Genomic DNA, 21,203 nt, shown 5'->3' with positions numbered 1-21,203 from the left:
AATAACGGGGTGAGTATTACCGTACTGTAAAAATGTAATGTATAGTTGTATACGGATTAATGAATTTAATATAGATAGGTAATTATTGATATGTGGCAAAACGAAGGAAATTGTTTACACCTTCGCAATAAGTATCTAATGATATTTTTTTAATTTACCATGTTACTTCACGTACCTACTTAGGTACTTATTTTAAAAACTCTGAAAATGTCTATTGAGTTTCTGTCGCAGACCACCATGTGGCTTCTGCATATTCTGCGCTGTGATAGAGTTGCCATAGTAGGTATGTATACCTATATTGTATAATAGGCAATAAGAGGCAAAAAACATATTGTGCTAAAATATTTAAAAAACCTACAGTCATTTCCGAAACGTGTGAATTCATGTCAATACTTTCTTTTATCAGTATTACACGGAGTAGGTAAACGTTTCGTGGCAGCGGCAGCGCACACTGCAGAGAGCGCACGTGGACACCGGCGCGGCGCCACAGAATATATAATAGCACAAGTAAAGAAGGCGCACTGCTTTGATGTTTCCGAAATGCCGCCTTTTTAAATACCTACAACATTCTTACAAAGAAACGAGCCGCACGTGCGCGGCGTCCGGTGATAGGGTTACCAATGGATCCAAACGAATTAATACTGACATTAAATGTTATATTATTATATTCAAGTCTTGAGTACTTTCTAGGTATATACGCTGTATTTATATATTTTTGTTCAAGGTTCCAACATCACAAGCCTTATTGAACTTTTCCGTGGGACTTAATCAGTAGTAGATCTGTATAAGAATATCTTTTGGTATTTATTTTATTCAATATGTCTATTTAATTAAGTATTATTAGCCATTCCACCCGCGGACATCGCTTAAAAAACCTCGCGACGTAAAGTAACAATAGAAAGTGCGAACGTGCATTCCGTGAGAATGTGCGCCACCCCTGAGTAGGCCGCGAACTCGCGGCCACAGCTCGCGGCCGCCAGGATATACTTGTAGCTTGTAGCGCGGCGATAGGATAGCGGAGTGAGCCGCCCCTGGCAGCGCCAGCGGACGCGTCTGTGTGCGTGAGCTAGGTATGCATACAACTACAACTGCTGTAGGCACCGCCCCCCCCTCAGCGCGTCCTCTGCGGCGCGGCGATAATCACCTAGCCCTAAGGCCCTGGTTTCTCTGGCCCGTCACACGCGCCCGGCGGCGTTTGGAATGTTTGGATGTGAGCCGCATGTGCCGCTGTGCCACACGCTGTCGGTCGCGGGTGCGTGGGTTTTCTGACCCTTGGTCATCCGTCGTCGGCGACGGAACTCAGAAGCTCTGGTAGACTGATTTTTGAACTGTTGTGTTGTGCTCTGATCAAAATGAATGTAAAAATACTTACATTGTAATTCTTAGAGGAAGAAGATTATACGCGACTTAATCCGTTTCCATATAAATATTGATATTACCCAAAAAAAGAGACAGTCAAACGATATTTTTGTATGAAACCGGCAAAAAGAAAGTAAAATTTTTAACTTGGTACTCAAACACTTTCATTGTAGTAAAGAAAAATTAACATCATATATTCGATTAAGTATATCGAAAACAGTTCACAGAAGTACAATTCATCCATTGAATTACTATGTACTAACATACTAGAAATTACACCCCAAACAAAGTCTGTGCTCCGGCCGGCAGCGCGCGGCGCATGCGTGGGGAGGTACCGTGTCATAGAGTAAGACTTGACCAATGACCACCTAGACGCGACACTCTTAGTGTAGACCTTTTTTATACTTTTTGTAAAATACTAACCCCCTTATTCATAAACGCACACTAAAGTTATCAAGCCGATAAAGTTCGTTTGTCCCTTTTCGGCGTATTGGTGTGATAGAAAGGGACAAACGAACTTTATCGGCTTGATAACTTTAGTGAACGTTTATGAATAAGGGGGTAAGTAGTTTAATTTTAGCACTATCATACATTGTGCTATGTTTAAGTTCTACTAAGTGAAACAAAAATACATTATTGATTTTTTTCATATACCTACTTTAATTGCCCTTGAAGAAAATCATAGGTTATTATTGTATGAAAATATCGATTACAACTCGTGTTAGAACTGTGTAGTATTCATAAGTATAACGTGAAATAAATTTAACATTTCTCTTTTATATATTACAAACAGAATATAATCACAATTACTATACTTCATTACCTACATGTCAAGTCTGTGCGATTATGATGCGATTAATCTATGATTTCGTTCAACAAAATGGCAGCGATAGCTTCGCGTTTGAGGAGCGCGTCCCTTCATTGAAATAATTACTTAAATAAAGATCGATTAACATAGCGTGTATACTAACCGATGAAATGTGACACGTCAGTTTTATTCGATTTTCTCGTATGGCTTAAACAGCATCTTGTTGCGCAGGAAGGCATTTTTACATTTTATTTGTGTGCAGGCAGAAACATAAGTCCAATGGACTTATGTTTGTAGCGCAAACGTTTTGCTCGCAGTGTCCTCTCTAGTATTACCTCAATGAGTTCATCATTATCTTTAGTGAAGTCAGTCATTTTCCATATCAAGACGCCACCCGCCGTCCGTTGCTATTGTACAAAACGAATACAGACCGTCGCGTGCGGCGTGTGACCTTCGCCCGTCGAACCACCCGCCACCGGCGACGTTTCAAAAAAACCACCCTCAAACATTTTCGAACAAAACATTCGAACGTCGTCAGTCGCGGACCCGCGTAAAAAACCACAACACGTTCTATGAACATTGGTCAAGTGCGAGTCGGTTTTCGACTTTTCCATACAAAGAACTCATGAGCGCCTGAACGACTGTGATGGCAAAGTTAACTTTTCGCACTTTCAAGACTTTACGTATATATCTCGGAAACGATAAGAGATAGAGCAAAATGGACTTCAGATTTGGGCTGTCGTTGCCACAAATTCTATGTTTTCGTCAACAGAGACCTTTTTTTGGACCGATTTGAACAAAATTTTGCTCAGTCCACTTACAAACGGTCTTAAGCGCCTCCTTTTTAGTAGGAACTTAAGTCATTTTGGCAAATGAAAAAAAAATTGAACAATTTCTAAAAAGAAAAAGACAGAAATGAATTTCTTTCTACCTGTCCATCACGCTTACAAAATTTTAAGACGTTTAGTAACTGCTTGCAGCGTCAGTGAGTGAAAATCTTAATTTGAGTTTTTTTCTCGTAAGTCCGACTTACGCTTGACTGTAGATTTCTAATAGGTTTTCCTGTAATCTACAGGTAGAGGGCTATCTCGTGTATTTTTTTGAAAATTTTACGCTAAGTAGTTTCGGAGATAAGGGGGGAATGGTCATTTTTTGTCTATTTTCTTAAATTACTTCTAAAGTACCAAAATTAAAAATTAAAAAAAAAATATATTTCAAATGCTCATAAAATGCTCTTTCATTTGATATATAACACAATATAGTTTTAATAACTTTGATTTTTAATTTTCAAGTTTACCCCCCAAAAGTGACCCCTATGATTAAATTTCATTTAATTAAATTACATGTCCGTCTTTGGGCCACAGGTTTACATATGTGTACCAAATTTCAAGTAAATCGGTCCAGTAGTTTCGGAGAAATCGGCTGTAACAGAGGGACAGACAGACACACGAGTGATCCTATAAGGGTTCCGTTTTTCCTCTTTGAGGTACGGAACCCTAAAAAGTGACTCAAAAGTTGCCACATGCAAAACGATTTACGTAGAGGGTGGCGCCCCTATTATTTTCTTTTCTTTTTGCCATGCTGTGGGTCCACTATGAGACCAGACAGGAGAGACGAGCTAATTTGAGACTTTAATTTTACAATTATTTCTATAAATCGAGTCAACCTTTGTATCGCCAGGTAGTTATAACAATTTTCGGAACCCGTAACGCTAACGAAGTGATTATAGTCGAATAGTTTTGTAAAGCCTACAGTCGGTGTTCCATACAAGTCTAGGAGTTTGTAATTGTGTTTTGGAAGCACCTCTTTTTTTGCAGTTAGAAAAAGTCCTAAGTCAAAAATATGTAACATGCGTTCACAATTGGACTAATATTATCTTTTACTATAAGAGATACGTATAAAAAAGATCATCTTTCCACTGAACTAGTATGGAAAGCAGACTTTAGCCCTAACAAATACGATAATAGTTAAGTTAGCACCCCCGAGATTTACAAACCATGTGAATGTTAAGTCATTATCATTCCTTTCACACTGTATTATGTACTATAAGTATTAGAAGTGCCCGAGTGGCATGCTACAATTTTAAAGTGTCCGGATGCAAGCGAGTTTGCAGCGCTGAAATAAATCTGATACATGATCTGTCCTGCAGTAAATTTCGTACCAATGTTCGTTGCACACAGCTGCGCCATTCCTGTGAACAACATATATAATTAAATAACACAAAGAAAATACAAAAGTATTCAACTTTTCTGGCAAAATTAGAAAACTTATGATTTTGTACAGAATGTTATAATTTGTACATGGAACACTGATTGAGGAATTTTGTTACAGCATACAGCAAACAAAATTTAGCCTTAAAATTATAGTGTTTTCGCTTTTCCTTATAGTTCTTGAGGGAAAATCAATATGAAATCCGCTTAAATTTCTCACGATCAGACACCGACACTCTTAGAAGCGGTCCGTCGGGACTGAGCTGTTGCTGTCGTGTTGCCAACAGTAAATAGCGATAACTACTAACTATAGATTGTGTAAATGTTAGTTTTATAAAACAAAAAATAAAGTTATTAATTAATTTTTCCCCTCACTAGCTCGGAAACACGTGTTTTGTCCTTTAATACCAGCGGGTAAAAACGCATTTTATCCACTAGTGGGTAAAGTAATTTGACATTGAATAAAGTCAAATAAACTGCTTTAAAATTGATAAAAGTAGGTGAATCTGGTAATAAAGATGATTTACCACCTGTGGAACTACTGGAAGCAGTGATAAACGCATTTTTTTGCCTTATAGTTTCCTCGCTATAGTGAGGGGAAAAGTTTTGTGTTACACTCGGGTGCAAATGTATTTTACTTCTCGTGTGTTAAAAAACTCGCAAGTTCAGGATTCTATTCTCGAACCACTCGCTTCGCTCGTGGTTCAACTATAGAATCCTTTCACTTGCTCGTTTTTCAATTCCACACTCGGCGTTAAAATACAACTTTGCCCCCTTGTATAACAAATAACTATTGTTTAATAGTTAACATAAAGTCTAAAAAACCGTATACAAGTTTTAACTGTTCTGCAAATTTTGATATTTCGATCTTTAGAAAAAAAAACACACTCCAGAAAAAAACCGTTTTTTTAAAGCCAGAAAAACCCGTTTTTTTTCAAGCCAGAAAAAACCCGTTTTTTTTTTCAAGCCAGAAAAAACCCGTTTTTTTTGCAACCCTAAACAGTACATACCTTAGACGTGCCAGCTGGGCTCAGTGTGTGCAGGCGCGCGCCTAACAGCAGCCGCCGCCCGCCGCGCCGCCCGCCGCCGCGCCCGCGCCGCCCGCCGCGCCGCCGCCCGAGTGCTGCGGCCCGATCTTGATGCCGTTCGCCTGCACATCGTGTTCCATTATTTATTACTAGCTTTTGTCCGCGGCTTCGCTCGCGTTAGAAAGAGACAAATAGTAACCTATGTCGCTCTCCATCCCTTCAACTATCTCCACTTAAAAAAATCACGACAAAAGCTACAAGGAGTGTACAAGTTTCTAATCGGTCGGCAACGCGCACGTGACACCCCTTGAGTTGCGGGCGTCCATAGGTTACGGTGACCGCTTTCCATCAGGCGGGCCGTATACCTGTTTGCCACCGACGTGGTATATAAAAAAGCTCCGTTCTACCGTGAAAGACGGACAAACAAACAGGCAAACACACTTTCCCATTTACAATATTAGTGCGGATGTCGTCCGGATAAATTACTCTTATAATGAGTAGTGAGTGGGACGAAGGTTGCCAAAATTATAAAAAATAAACATTGACATTTTGTCACGTCCGTATCTACATAATTTTGTATGTGATACGCTGATTTTACGGTTCCGACTGAACTGGACGTGGCGTCAATTAGCCTAAGAACGGTGCGATATTTTTGAAAATAATTCTACAACAGTAGTTTTTTTTCATATACAGCGTTTAATCGCAATTTAAAAAACCTATATTTTCGAATCCACCAATAGTTTGGAATGGAAGATATTAAAAAAAACTACGCCCAAAAAATAAGCGTTTTCTTTCAGCAAAATACCTCACAGTAATTTAATGGTGGACACATGTAAAAAAAAATCAGTTTTAAGGTTTACAACCCGAAGCCACCTAAATATATGACGGGAAATAAGATTTTTTTTAATGATATAGAATTTTTGAATTTTTTCTAACGTGCTCTAGAGCAAATATAACAACAGATATTTTTAAGCAGAAATGAATAGCACATAATATTTCAGATATTTAGCATAAAAAAACCACCAATATATTTATATGGAAATAAAAAAATCTAAATATTTGACCGGGCAAATTAGGAACAGATAATAGTACGAGGTTGACTTTTACTGTCCCTATTTAACAATATTAACAGCATGATAATCCACCCAATAAGTTTGACCTTTATTTAATACTTTAATAATAGGTATATTTACATTTTTTGCGTGGTTTGGTTTGGACCTTAGTGTCTTACATTTAGGAATCCATATGGCAAACCACCACGCCAGTGGAGCTGGGCCGAGAGTAGGTGATGAGCCGTGTCGCATGCTTTTTATTCTGTTCTTCTATTACACATGAGGAGGCACACTGACATTTTACCCCGCCAGGCGGCGCCTATGCAAGAGTCTAGGCATGTTACTGTCATTCATATGTGAGAGAGAGAGAAAAAAACATAATTATCAGCTTCTCGCTCTCACGTTTCACGGACTAATAGGGTGGCGCCATCTGTCGTATCCTTTGAGTGTTCCTCCTCATTACATGCCTATTTCTACATAAGTAATATTTTAGGTAGATTAAAAACAGACGTTTCCCACCGATAATAAAGTCCAAAGTAATTTAAAAAATTACATATTTATTTTAGGCATGCGATTTGACAGTCGTCGAAAAGAGTATATACTTGTCAGTACATACATCTATCTCACGTTTTTCTCTTCTACCATTTGACAGATCTCCGTCATCTTGTGAAATGTATTCTTCCATTCTTCAGAATCGTTGAAGCAACGCTTGTTACAAACACGCGAAAGCTATGCAAAGTCTAATTTCGACCCATATGTCACGGCCAGGTATAGCCCCGGCGATTATCGTTAGACTTACAAGCCACAGGTCACGGGTTCAAATCTCAGTCGTCGCATACGTAGAATGTAGATATTACAGCTTTTTTAATTCATTTTTTTAATGTTTTATTTATATTATAAGTTGATGAGTACAAGCTACTGCAATGACATTAAATACAAGGACGCACAATTCATAACAAAAATGTTTTAAAAATCTGGGTCTAAATTGCATTTATAACATTCTTGTTGATGCTAATAACGTTAACTTCTTATCTGCTTAGGAAAAAAATCGTTCATGCCATAACCAACTTAGTGTATAAAGACCTAAGTATCAAAATTGCAAATGGAACTGCGACACACTAAAAACTCTTTATCAAAATACCTTTTGTCATAATATGCTCAAATGACTTAAATGTCAAAATGAATTGCGAACGAATATTGAACGAATGGAGCCGCTACCAATATATAATAAGTATGTAGGTATTAGATATTTCCAATTTATTCCATAAATAGAAATACCTAAAAAAGGCCGCAATTTTACTTCTTCATTACATAAACTTTAAAAATACCCTACTGTATCATCTTTATCTTGGTCACTTGTACTACGTTTATTACAATAAATGTATGTAATGTATGTATGTGTAAATTTCCTGACATGTCATATCTTGTTGTCACAAAGAGAAATTTACAGGGCTTCCAAGAATCTCGAGCTGGAAGGATACAAATTAAAATATTTTCTATGAAAATAATTAAATTCGACAGCAGACAACCCAAAGGTTCATCGGATTTATTTATTATAGGCATTTGTTTTAAATTAAATACCAGTGGCTCTGATCTGATAGTGGGATATTCTTTAAAATTTATTTTCAAAAGGAGATTTAATGTTGGTAATGCCATTCAAATAATATTAGAAGTGTCTACGCGAGTGTCCGAATTTAATTATAGGATAGCACATATTGAAAGTACTGTAATATGGGTACAGAAGCCTGCCTATTGAAATATAAAATACATAGCAAAAAGTATAGAAAGAACCTACTACTTTTCGACTTTTTATTTACACTACATACCGACCATACAACTGACTCTAATTAATCTTGGTTTTCAAACGTGTAAAATGTAGACCTAAGTGCTTTTTCGCATTATCCGATCCGATATCGGATGTCGGACCGATATCCCATACATTACAGGCGGAATCTTGGATTCATCTATTGATATCCTTCCGACATCCGTTATCGGATCGGATAATGTGAAAACGGTCTAATAGCGACTCAATTAGTTTTTGTTCCTTGACGGTCATTAATTTGAACTAATAAAATTATTTATTTAAATCTATACAATTACAACGAGTATTATAATGTATTATACATTAATTTTGTAATGTAATCCAACGAAATAACTTATAGAAATATATTCTACCCTTTTTGCTTGTTTTCCGATTACTATTTAGCCAATTTTTCATTTAGTCATACCATGGACTTTCAATAGGGACTGAGCTCACACTTTTTTTGCCATAATAAATTGAACTTTATCACCGGTGCAGAAAAACGTTCTTATTAGGATAGTAAAAGTGTATCCACATGAGAGGGTCAAAGTTGGGGCTGGTGTCCCTCTCGCACGTGTGACCAGTGTTAAAGAGATTACTATAGTAGTAGTGTTTTTACCTGTATGATAACTAAGTTAATAAACTTCTTAAATGATTTTTGTATTATATCGAGGCAAGGATATTAATACCTTGTAGCGAATTGGTAAGTCATTATTATGAAGCCATAAAATCAAAGATTTGCGCAATTAAAAAAAACCTTTCATTCGGTATTAGTAGATTTGGTAGTAACTTTGAATATTGACTGATATCCCCAAATAATGACAGTGATGACGTCATTCAAATAATTTTGACAGTGGCAATAAGTGCGAGAGGGACACCAGCCCCAACTTTACCCTCTCACGTGGACACACTTTTGGGCCTAACAACTCAATCTAGCTTAATAATATATAAATCTATGAGTCATACCGGACAACTGTCACTGTACATTTGTAATCCTTATTACAAGGGCATAACGTCTAGCGATGGTTAGCTAAGACAGAGTATTGCGGTTGCGGGGAGGAACGATGTTGAACCTTAGGTTACCTTCAATCAATACTAATACTGAAATACAGTTTTCGACCTTATTGCATTACATGTGTCTAATAACATTCAAAAATGGCTAGGGAATTAAATATCTTGACTGTACCTAAATTACTCACAGCATTAAATAAAATGTTATATACAACAAAAAAAAAACAATATTTTAAATAAAGGGGGTAAAAGGGCGGTAAAAGAAAAATAAAATAAAAATAAAAACCAAAAAAAGCTCATTTTGACTGCCGGGGATCGAATCCACGACATCAGGACCGTCCGTCATTTTACGTTACGCTAGTACAACCTGAGCTATTTAAGCGATAGTAGTGGCGACGAAATATATTATTATACCATGATGTAATGAAAATGCGGTTGAACACATGAGTCACTTTTGAAATAATGCAGGAAATTACGTCGTCAATGGTAGAGAGTTTGTAGGTAAGAAGAATATGAAAATACTTATTTCAGTACGTACGTATGTGGTTTTAGCGCTTCTTGGCGAGCATTTAAAGGTGGATTAATTTTTATTCTTCTTTATTATGATCCTAACGAAAAGTCTGTTCCAATTTTTTTGCTTATGTAATTTTTGCCGTGAATGTTATTCCGAGCTAGTAAAATATTGAACATCCGTCTTGTTTTTGGGGTGGTTTCAGTTTTCATAGTGTTTCAACACATAATGTATATACAAAACAACCATAACTTCACTTGTCCTTTTATTGCTTGTGTCATGATTTAATTAGTCCGCTTTTTGCTACTACGAAGTATCATTCACAAAAATAGGTGGTTTCTTAATGTGTTATAAAGGTCATAAATTAAAGTAGTCGAATTTAAAACAAAAGTCCTGATTCCATTTTCGCCTGATTTTTAGTGAATTAAAATAATATTTTTTTTATTCTATTATACGTTTTTTGTCACAAATTTTGGTGGCTTAACTAAAAAAACTATTTCAAATTACCAAACTTAATTTTTGGTGACATAAAAAGTACTGTTATAGAATTAAGTTATTTTCCCAGTAGTAGCAAGACCGGATGGTTCCTAGGCTAAATATTGATCAACCTAGATCGCGAGAGTACGTCAAAACAAAAAACAAACTATAAAAGAAACCAAATGTTTAAACGTACGTATCTGTGATTCTGTGCTAATAACGATAAAAAAACACTACCATAAATAACAAATTAATCCTAAACGTCAAAACTTGAATATCTGATTACGGAATGTTTGTAGATAGGTACGCTTATAACAATACAAAAAACAGAACAAATAATAATTTGAAAATAATCAAATAAATGAAAAACACCAATAATTTTCAATACTTATATCGTGACACGGAATTATTTTCTGTGTAGAAAAGGAAAAAAAAAATACAAAAAGAAGAGTGGCCCATGAGGGGATCGAACCCGCGACCTTCGCGTTATTAGCACGACGCTCTAACCAACTGAGCTAATGGGCCGATGTAAAAGCGGGCGAAATATGCGTTCACCTTACGTAAGGATGAAACTTCGATAAAGAAACTGCACAGACCAACCCCTATAGACATCTATTACAAGACGACTCGCGGTGGCCAGCCTTCCTAGTATTTGCACTGATATAAGCGCGGGCGCTCGCCGTGCCCGATCAGTATCGACCAAGTAACAGACCCGAAAGCAGCGCGTGTTTTTCGCACAAAAAAATTGGAAAAGGGTATTTTGATGCCTTAAAGATGTCCACCTGTAGTGTGAAATGGTGTGGAAAGGTAACAAGAAGCTCAAATTTAAAAACAGACGGCATTACATTCCACAAATAAGTCATATTTATAATTTATTCAGAGCCGGCATAGGTCAACTTACATTGGCCACTTACGCGTCAGTAGAGGGACAGTCATACTTCTGTCCCTTTTCATCTGGCGCGACTGCCCGCCGTCCTTGAAACGGCCAATCACAGCGCGCTTAACACATTCCCCGCCCGCTCCTCGCACCCCAAACACTGGTGACTCGTATCGCGAACCAAATATACAAGACTGCCACTCTATAGGAGGTTCTCTGTGAGAAACTGTGATACAATAGATAAGCAGATGTTCTAGTTTCGAGCTGCGATTAGCAATAGATTATTATAATAACACATACAGTACAACTAGTACAAGTTGATATATTTTTTTTTAAATTAATTTCTCATAAATTAGTCTACAGTCTGGCAAAAAAAGAAAAATTTAAAAATGAGGCAGTGGTACCATGTCTAACCTCATTGGAAAACTAACCTCATTGTTGATGTCAAAGACTCCCTCCTGGATTTTCTCGAAGATCTCTTTGGCGGTGTTGATGAAGGCCTCCTCCACGTTGGCGGCGGTCTTCGCTGAGGTCTCCAAGACTAGACTGTGGTACCATGTCTTAGAAAACTAACCTCATTGTTGATGTCAAAGACTCCCTCCTGGATTTTCTTGTAGATCTCTTTGGCGGTGTTGATGAAGGCCTCCTCCACGTTGGCGGCGGTCTTCGCTGAGGTCTCCAAGACCAGACTGTAGTGCCTACTACTCGCATATCTTAGGAAATCTAACCAGGAAATAGGAAATCACCTGCTCATAGATTGACGGTACTACTGAAAACCTCCTACATTCATGATTGTCTTCGCTGAGGTCTCCAAGACTAGACTGTAGTACAGTACCTACATACATATAATCACGCCTGTATCGGCTGTATCCCATAAAGGGGTAGGCGGAGCACAAGAACTACTAACGAAGTTTCAGTGCCAGTGATGTAAGTACAGTACTTGTATATCTAAGGAAATCTAACCTCATTGTTGATGTCAAAGACTCCCTCCTGGATTTTCTCGTAGATCTCTTTGGCGGTGTTGATGAAGGCCTCCTCTACGTTGGCGGCGGTCTTCGCCGAGGTCTCCATGAAGACTAGGCCGTGCTCGCGGGCGAACGCCTCGCCCTCCTCCTTTTTAACTTCGCGCCGGGATTCCAGATCACTGTGAAGAAAAATGAGACATTAATAAATTAGGATTAGCGCTGGTAGCCTAGCGGTAAGTACGTGCGACTTTCGTACCGGAGGTCCCGGCTCGCACCAATAAGTTTTTCGGAATTTATGTGCGAAATTATGTCATTTGATATTTGCCAGTCGCTTTTCCGTGAAGGAAAACATCGTAAGGAAACCGGACTAATTCCAATAAGGTCTAGTTTACCCTTCGGGTTGGAAGGCAGATGGCAGTCGCTTTCGTAAAAACTAGTGCCTACGCCAAATCTTGGGATTAGTTGTCAAAGTGGATCCCAGGCTCCCATGAGACGTGGCAAATACCGGGATAACGCAAGGAGAATGATGAATAAATTAGGATTTCAACACAGTAACGCGGCAAACGTTAGAATGGAATGTGTGTATTTTTTTTTTTAACTTCAAGATGTTTTGTTGGTATACAGTTTAGTATGATTAGGTTTTGAAAGAGGTTTTAATAAGATTTTTCTATACCAATAAAATACATGTATTGTAGTCTATGTAGTTTATATTTTGTGATCTGTACTTTATATTTTCTTATGTTACAATCTTAATACTCATGTAGTTTATTTTTGCACTGCCCAATAAATTATTTCTTACCACCGTTTCGCTATCCGAAGGTTGTCTGTAAGAGATCGCTCTCTAGCGATAAGACCGCCTGTTGTAGTCTGCTATTTTAGTCTTAATTGGCTTTGTAAATTGCATCTTTTTTGTAGTGCACAATAATAGTTATTTGTTATACAAGGGGGCAAAGTTGTATTTTAACGCCGAGTGTGGAATTGAAAAACGAGCAAGCGAAAGGATTCTATAGTTGAACCACGAGCGAAGCGAGTGGTTCGAGAATAGAATCCTGAACTTGCGAGTTTTTTAACACACGAGAAGTAAAATACATTTGCACCCGAGTGTAACACAAAACTTTTCCCCTCACTATAGCGAGGAAACTATAAGGCAAAAAAATGCGTTTATCACTGCTTCCAGTAGTTCCACAGGTGGTAAATCATCTTTATTACCAGATTCACCTACTTTTATCAATTTTAAAGCAGTTTATTTGACTTTATTCAATGTCAAATTACTTTACCCACTAGTGGATAAAATGCGTTTTTACCCGCTGGTATTAAAGGACAAAACACGTGTTTCCGAGCTAGTGAGGGGAAAAATTAATTAATAACTTTATTTTTTGTTTTATAAAACTAACATTTACACAATCTATAGTTAGTAGTTATCGCTATTTACTGTTGGCAACACGACAGCAACAGCTCAGTCCCGACGGACCGCTTATAAGAGTGTCGGTGTCTGATCGTGAGAAATTTAAGCGGATTTCATATTGATTTTCCCTCAAGAACTATAAGGAAAAGCGAAAACACTATAATTTTAAGGCTAAATTTTGTTTGCTGTATGCTGTAACAAAATTCCTCAATCAGTGTTCCATGTACAAATTATAACATTCTGTACAAAATCATAAGTTTTCTAATTTTGCCAGAAAAGTTGAATACTTTTGTATTTTCTTTGTGTTATTTAATTATATATGTTGTTCACAGGAATGGCGCAGCTGTGTGCAACGAACATTGGTACGAAATTTACTGCAGGACAGATCATGTATCAGATTTATTTCAGCGCTGCAAACTCGCTTGCATCCGGACACTTTAAAATTGTAGCATGCCACTCGGGCACTTCTAATACTTATAGTACATAATACAGTGTGTGAAAGGAATGATAATGACTTAACATTCACATGGTTTGTAAATCTCGGGGTGCTAACTTAACTATTATCGTATTTGTTAGGGCTAAAGTCTGCTTTCCATACTAGTTCAGTGGAAAGATGATCTTTTTTATACGTATCTCTTATAGTAAAAGATAATATTAGTCCAATTGTGAACGCATGTTACATATTTTTGACTTAGGACTTTTTCTAACTGCAAAAAAAGAGGTGCTTCCAAAACACAATTACAAACTCCTAGACTTGTATGGAACACCGACTGTAGGCTTTACAAAACTATTCGACTATAATCACTTCGTTAGCGTTACGGGTTCCGAAAATTGTTATAACTACCTGGCGATACAAAGGTTGACTCGATTTATAGAAATAATTGTAAAATTAAAGTCTCAAATTAGCTCGTCTCTCCTGTCTGGTCTCATAGTGGACCCACAGCATGGCAAAAAGAAAAGAAAATAATAGGGGCGCCACCCTCTACGTAAATCGTTTTGCATGTGGCAACTTTTGAGTCACTTTTTTAAGAGAAAAGTGTTGCTATGATAAAAAAATTTGCTCTATTTATACTCTTTTTGCCAAGCTGTAAGTCATTTTTCCTAGATAAATAAACCCACTATGGCGACCGGAAAGCGACTGGCCTTAATTAATACTTAGTAATTGTAAGACTTACAGTACGAGACAAGTGTGTACTCTATGACTATTTGTAGAGCATTCTTAGAAAAAAGTAATGACAACACGGGTAAGCGAAGTGCCTGGCCTTGGTATTTGGGGCCCATTTCTCGAAAGATCCTAGTCTAAGGGCCGGTTGCATCAAACCGTCCGTCACCGTTAAAGCGTTCGTTAAATTTTATTGTATGGGAAGTTCCATACACATCTGCCGCGTGACGATGATGTGTCTGTCAAATGCGGTTGATGCAACTGGCCTTTAGGGTCGCACCACCGAAAACGGAGGTTTAACCCACCATTTTATAATTATGGAATTTGACAGCCCACTAAACTTGAGTTAAGCGGGTGGTGCAAGTGGCCCTAATAATAACATGTGTGTTGCCCTTGCAACCCATATGACAGTTCGTGGACTAATAATATTAGTCAAATATCGTTCGAGAAATGGGCTCTTGGTAAACACTAATGTTGATAAACAGATTGATTTTAAACCTGCTACGAATAGAAGGGATGATAGTTTCACTTAAAGATGACACCTTAACTCATTCGTGCTAGCTTTTATGAGTTGATCTGTAAACGCCAGCTGTATTCATCCCAGACTTACTCTTTCTGAAAATGTTCACTACTTTTGCTATGTTTGTATTTCTAATTTCTCAGTCAGTATTGCGTACCCCTATCCCCCAATTTGGCAAGCTACGAATCATTATGGACCACATATACGAATGTTATTAGTTGTGATTTTATATGTGAAATGTTAGACTCTTCATGAGGGGATGGAGCTATGTATTTTGTGTGTATTTTACTTTTAATTTTTCACATTACATACATCGCATTTATTTACCAAAAACGTGTCCTTTCACTGACCTTCCTTCCGTTTTTTTATTCGAATTTCATCCTATTTGTTGTGATAATAAACATAGTATTTTATTTACATAACAAAAATTTTAATTTTATATGAATGTAAAAATCATAGTTAATTCTGTATATTTAAAATTTATTTGGGCAGGTCTATTTATTCAATGGGGAGTTAAATGAAATATGTATTCATGTGTTTCAATGTGTAATTAAGCATTTTGTACAATAGATAAATAATCTTTTGTTAGCTATGTGTAATGTGTATATTGATTTAGAATCTGGTGTGACTAAATTTACATAATCTTTTACATGCCTTGCTTTGAATTATTGCCAAATTTGATACACAGTTTTCATTAATCAAAAATTTGATATAAAATAAGATAAATTTTAACATCTTCTTAAGAATCATTGAGTGGTAAAAATGTAATCAAATGAGAGGACTGCTTGCAAGGAAAGAAAGACATGATTACATAATAGGTTATTTTAAGTTTAGCACATTGTAATGATGTAATATTTTGTAAGGTTACAATATGCAAAAACACATTTGTAAGGTGTAATTCATGAGAGTAAATGTTAAAAAACAATGTTGGTATATTTATTGTTTAATTTTAATTCTACACATTTACATTCAGTCATGATTAGATATACATACTAGTCATAAAAAGCCTACGAAATGAATAGGTTATAAAATTGAAATTTTAGAATAGATCACTGGCAAATAATTTGATTCACGAGAGCTGACACAGATGGAATGAAGATATATTTGGTGTGTATCTAATTATTATCCAATAGAATAGCGTATATTTCTAGTGATTGTATATATGTATATAATAAAGGTGGCAGTTGTACAATGAAAGATATCTTCATTCCATTCAAGTCAGGTAAGTAAATCAACTTGTGGGTGAATCCACGTCAAAGTAACACGAGTCACGACTTCATTGAGTGTTTATTTGAACTACAGCTGCAAATGAAAGGATCTATGCATATGCATATATCGGGAAAGTAACACTTATTTAGAGATAATTTTCACTTGAACCTGCATCGTGAATAAATGGAACATGCCATAAAATCGGGACTTATGTTACTCTTGCCTCGGATTGACCTTGTACAGTTTTACACACAAGGAGGAACTCAGACTCAGTGTTTGTTTACAACCACTAATGCCCACTCTCAATAATTATTAATAAATTTAATAATTCCCCGTGTGGTGACGGGTTAAGAATTTCACCACCCCCTTTCTTCCCGTGGGTGTCGTAGAAGGCGACTGTGGGTATATGGGTTAAATTGTGGCGTAGGCGAGAGGCTGGCAACCTGTCACTGCAATGTCACAGTTTCGTTTTCTTTCAACCCCTTATATGCCAAGAGTGGCCCTGAAACTTGAGTAGTTTCATGTGCTCTGCCTACCCCTTCATGGGATACAGGCGTGATTGTATGTATGTATGTTTAATAATTAATTGTATGGACAAAAACATTCACACAGGAAATCTATGCACATGTCAACTCTACTGACAAAGTACAACCACAAAAATACAAAAATTAAGACTTATGACTTTTAGCTTACATTTTCGGTTGAGAGCAATCACATACATAACTAACCAACATGATCAACACATCATATATGTTTTTCCATTACAGCAGGGTCCTCCGTCTGAAATTCAAACATAAATGTATTGCAAGAATCATTAGGACCCTTTAGTGATGGAATGCCACACATGAAATCAGCTCTCTAACGGAGTCTCATTGCAAATGATCTCATTCAACACACTAAAAACAGAATTCACCACTTCAGGTGATTTCATTTTAACAATACCGTTGCTTTTGACCTCCGCTTTTAGCAGTGTGATTTTGAAGATGTCCAAGAAAGATATGTCATACTGTATCGTATACATTATTTGTTTTTGTAGAATCTGATATACTTGGCTTATGAGCTCTGACACATTCTCCACCTCATCTTTTAATCTGCAAAAATAAAATATTTACAATTTATCTACAGGGTGTAACAGAAATGGTGGTGATCCGTTTTAAGGGCGTATTCAGTATCGTATTCTCATCAGGAAAAAATAGGATAAACATTTATTTTCGCAAAAATTTTTTTTATCTTTGTATTGGAGATTCGACCGATTCGCGCGGCCCGGCTCATACAAAAATGAAAATTTTTTTAGCGAAAAAAAAATTTTCTTCTACTTTTTCCTGATAAGAATACGATACTGAGTACGCCCTTAAACGGATCACCACCATTTTTGTTACACTCTGTATACAAAATACACAAAAGAAATTGAACACAATATGATCAAAAAAATTTGGTATTTTTTTTTTATAAACAGGAACTGGGGGAACCACTTACGCATTCCACATGTAGTGTACGTCGCCAACTTCAAACCGAAGATCCAGTTTGTCCTTGATGTCAACTGCTCCTGGAGTGGTGTAGGACAGGACAAAAGGGTCAGTGCCCCTTGCTGATGCGCACTCCACAAAACTGAAGCCAAACATTAGCAGCTGAGACTGAAATAAGAGAAGATCAAATTCTTTGATTTGAGTACCTATTGCGTACAAATCTGTGCTTGATTATCTCATTCCCTGCCAGTAAACTGATGCTGGTGGGTTTCCTCTTTAGCAGATTTAGCAAACTAAGATTAAACAAAATATGTGTTTTTTTTTTATAAATAGGCTTAGTCTTGGACACAGACCTGCCAAAGGCAAAGACGTGGCCTACGATCGAGTGAGCTCGCCCAGAAGATGCCTGTTCACTCTTGATTAAGTGAAACATCCCACTTTGTCATTAATATTGCAACATATTTATATGGCTAACTAGTCAAAACACCCTTTGTCATCAAGCAACAAAGTTTATTTGTCCAGTAGAGCAAAGGTTAAATACAGTGTTGCATCAAACTTATATTTAATTTATGGTTATAACAAAAGAAAATATTATTACCTGTGTAAAACTCAATGGTTTTATATTGCAGTCAAATATCTTTTGTAAGCAGATTTTAACAACCTCTGCGATTTTTCTCTCTCCCCGCTCCAGCATGTATGGCAAGTGAATGGTGCCTTCAGGACCACTGCTGACCCCCCAGGACATCAAGATCCCAGTATATGCCATCTTTGTCTTGCCACTGTTCGTTGTTGTTTCTATATTTATCTGAAATATTAATTATTTGTGTTTAATTATACAACAAACAAGGATAAATTGCGAGTCTGCGGTTGCTGAGCATTTGCTGGAGTCAGGACCAAACCACTGGATTGAACTGCATAATCCCAGTCCTTTCAACTGAACATCTTTACTATAGCAGGAAAGTATGTGAAGCGATTGAAATCAGGAAACATCATACACATAATTTCAATCAAAATGAAGGGCAAGGGATTTTCATAAGGGATTTTATCTTCATGGAATCCAGTGATCAGCAAGTATAAACATGAGAAATTTTCTGGGCCCATACAATCAGATGTCATGAGTGTTGTATGTAGGCAGAGTGGCAACCCTAGCATAAAAGTGACTAATGACAATCAAGAGCAGGTAGTTCGAAAAGTACAGCTAGAAGATGTTGATACAACTCCCAGTCAGTCTACCTGTGACCACGGACATAATGTCATGTCCGAAACCTTGGGTGAAATATAAAATGACCATTTTAATTTAATAATATGAAGGATAAGTTGGGATTACCATAGGTAAAATGTGCAACATTTTAAATATACACAGTAAGTTCAGCTGAATTTCACCTTCCTATACAAATGCAGTTTTTGTTCTCATTTGAAAACTATGCAGTGTTAAAAGTAGTTGATGAAGACAACACTTTCAATGGTGTACTGTTTAAAAAAGCATGGTGTTTATTTAGTGAGAATGATATAAAATTTTATGGCTAGGCATTATTAACTTGAGCCTGGATTATCCAAAACTTACCTTTAAAGCGTCAGCATCATCTTCACAGTACTTTAATAGAGATTGCTGATCAAACTGCACCGCATAGTTGACAGAAGACTTCGCAGACACGCTACTGACCAGCGCTAGTCGAATTTTAGACGCATATTGCTTGAGCTTCACTCTGTTGTATTGTAAGTTGTTTAAAGGAGAAACTTTACTCAAAGTCCACTGGCCCTCGTGATAAATCACTAGAAAATGAAGAAAGAAACTTGTTGAGATCCTCCATGTTAAAAGTAACTAACAATTAAACGCCATTACATTGATTAAAACCGAAAATAAATTACACATATGAAAGAAAAAGTGACCAAGTCCTCTCCAGCCTCAGGCACCAGAGGACTTGGTCACTTTTTCTTTCATATGTGTAATTTATTTTCGGTTTTAATTTATATACATAGTAGTGTGACTACTTTAAGACAGCACAAGTTGAAATATTTTCAGTAGATTATAATTTAACTTGTGTTCATTAGAAGCCATTACATTGAAATAAGTATATAAACATTACCTGCTAGGGGATCATTGATGTATTCGGCGTTGGTTCCCCACTGCCATGAAGGCTCAACATTTGATTGTAACATAGACATAATTCAATGTGTCATATAAATAAACGAGATATTGAAACAGGTAATTGTTTATACTAATATTCTTTCACGTAAACACCATTTTACTTTACTACCTATTGCTTTACTTTGAACTTTAAATGAACGTGACTATAAAAAAACACGTAGGTCAGGCTATGGTCAGGCCATAGACTAAGGATATATGAAACTCTATTATCTATGTATTTTTGCTACCAAAATATAGTGGACTTTAGTACTGTTAATAATAGATGTCATTTTGATTTGATAGCATTTTTTTTGTGTCGTAATGTTGGCAATCATCGCTTGATGATATTATCATACTATGGAGCAAAGAATATAATACTCACTAGGAGAAGAACGATAACTCCATACAGAAATATGTCCCCTTGAAAAGTTCGTTTATACTAGTGGCGCGCTAAATGTATAGCAGACAACCGGTTTAGCCTAGCGGTTCTTGGTAGTAGGTAATCCAATTTATTGTTCCAATTTGTCCTGGGTTCGAACCCCGGCGAGGGTGTTTCTTTTTGTATTTTTTGTTTTTGTTCCTATAGCTTGGCCCAGTATGTTTTAAAATTTGGAAGTTCTTTACATAAAAAAATAGTAATAAATAAATTGTAACACATTTTTGGGCCTATTAAAATAGAAAGAGCTTAGGTAAGGAAATTTACTTTCTTAAAAAATAGCCATTTATTAAGCATTAATAATTATGAGCTATTATTTCCTATCAGTGATAATAAATATCTCTTGATTTAAATAAAATGCAATTTTACATAAAATTGATTTATTTATTGTTAATACATAACATTTAAAATCCATGTAGGCATGAATTTATGGAAACCTGCACTGAAAAATACACCATGCTACCTGATAAAAGAAACAGGCGTTTAGAGCACATTACATTTTTTTCAAGTAATAAATACTTACAAATAACGTAAACCATCTTAGGTATGTCCAAAAATTACAGGGAAAAATCATTTCCCTACTTGCTCTTGGCCACTTATATACATTATAAATTACTACGTATATATTATAATTAAGTTTTACTCATTCGCATTGCTTTGATTTCGTAAGTAAGAATAACTTTATACAGTTTATACAGTAAAACGACACATCAAAATTGCGGCGCATTATAATGCCAAAAAAATATAGTAGGTAGGCAATAAGAAGAATAAGTGTGTA

At 36.5% G+C, this 21,203-nt stretch overlaps 2 protein-coding genes and 1 non-coding gene across 4 annotated transcripts; all 3 read right to left on the bottom strand.

Annotated features, from left to right (window-relative positions):
• Nucleotides 1–3,672: 3,672 nt before the first annotated feature.
• LOC125241241 (ras-related protein Rab-2A-like) lies at nt 3,673–12,308 on the bottom strand. Its single transcript, XM_048149612.1, has 3 exons — nt 12,098–12,308; nt 5,388–5,527; nt 3,673–4,358 (listed from the first exon to the last, which is right to left on the bottom strand). The coding sequence occupies exons 1-2, from the start codon at nt 12,203–12,205 to the stop codon at nt 5,429–5,431; spliced, it is 207 nt and encodes a 68-aa protein (XP_048005569.1). The 5' UTR covers nt 12,206–12,308; the 3' UTR covers nt 3,673–4,358; nt 5,388–5,428.
• On the bottom strand, nt 10,709–10,782 carry Trnai-aau. The gene has a single exon. It is a non-coding gene; the product is annotated as a tRNA-Ile (tRNA).
• Nucleotides 12,309–16,860: 4,552 nt separating the features above from the next.
• On the bottom strand, nt 16,861–20,164 carry LOC125241195. 2 transcript variants are annotated; one of them, XM_048149555.1, is made up of 6 exons: nt 19,949–20,164; nt 19,426–19,634; nt 18,460–18,666; nt 17,872–18,029; nt 17,338–17,486; nt 16,861–17,175 (listed from the first exon to the last, which is right to left on the bottom strand). In XM_048149555.1, exons 1-6 carry the CDS (start codon nt 20,025–20,027, stop codon nt 17,132–17,134), a joined length of 846 nt encoding a protein of 281 aa, XP_048005512.1. In that variant the 5' UTR covers nt 20,028–20,164; the 3' UTR covers nt 16,861–17,131. The 2 variants fall into 2 exon arrangements, with proteins under 2 accessions (XP_048005512.1, XP_048005511.1); XM_048149554.1 differs by having other exon boundaries at nt 16,861–17,486.
• Between the last annotated feature and the right edge of the window lie 1,039 nt (nt 20,165–21,203).

Source organism: Leguminivora glycinivorella, chromosome Z, assembly GCF_023078275.1.
Source record: "Leguminivora glycinivorella isolate SPB_JAAS2020 chromosome Z, LegGlyc_1.1, whole genome shotgun sequence".
Lineage (NCBI taxonomy): Eukaryota > Metazoa > Arthropoda > Insecta > Lepidoptera > Tortricidae > Leguminivora > Leguminivora glycinivorella.
Note: the sequence above shows the minus strand (reverse complement) of the source record. Positions and strands in the feature narration are given on the sequence as shown.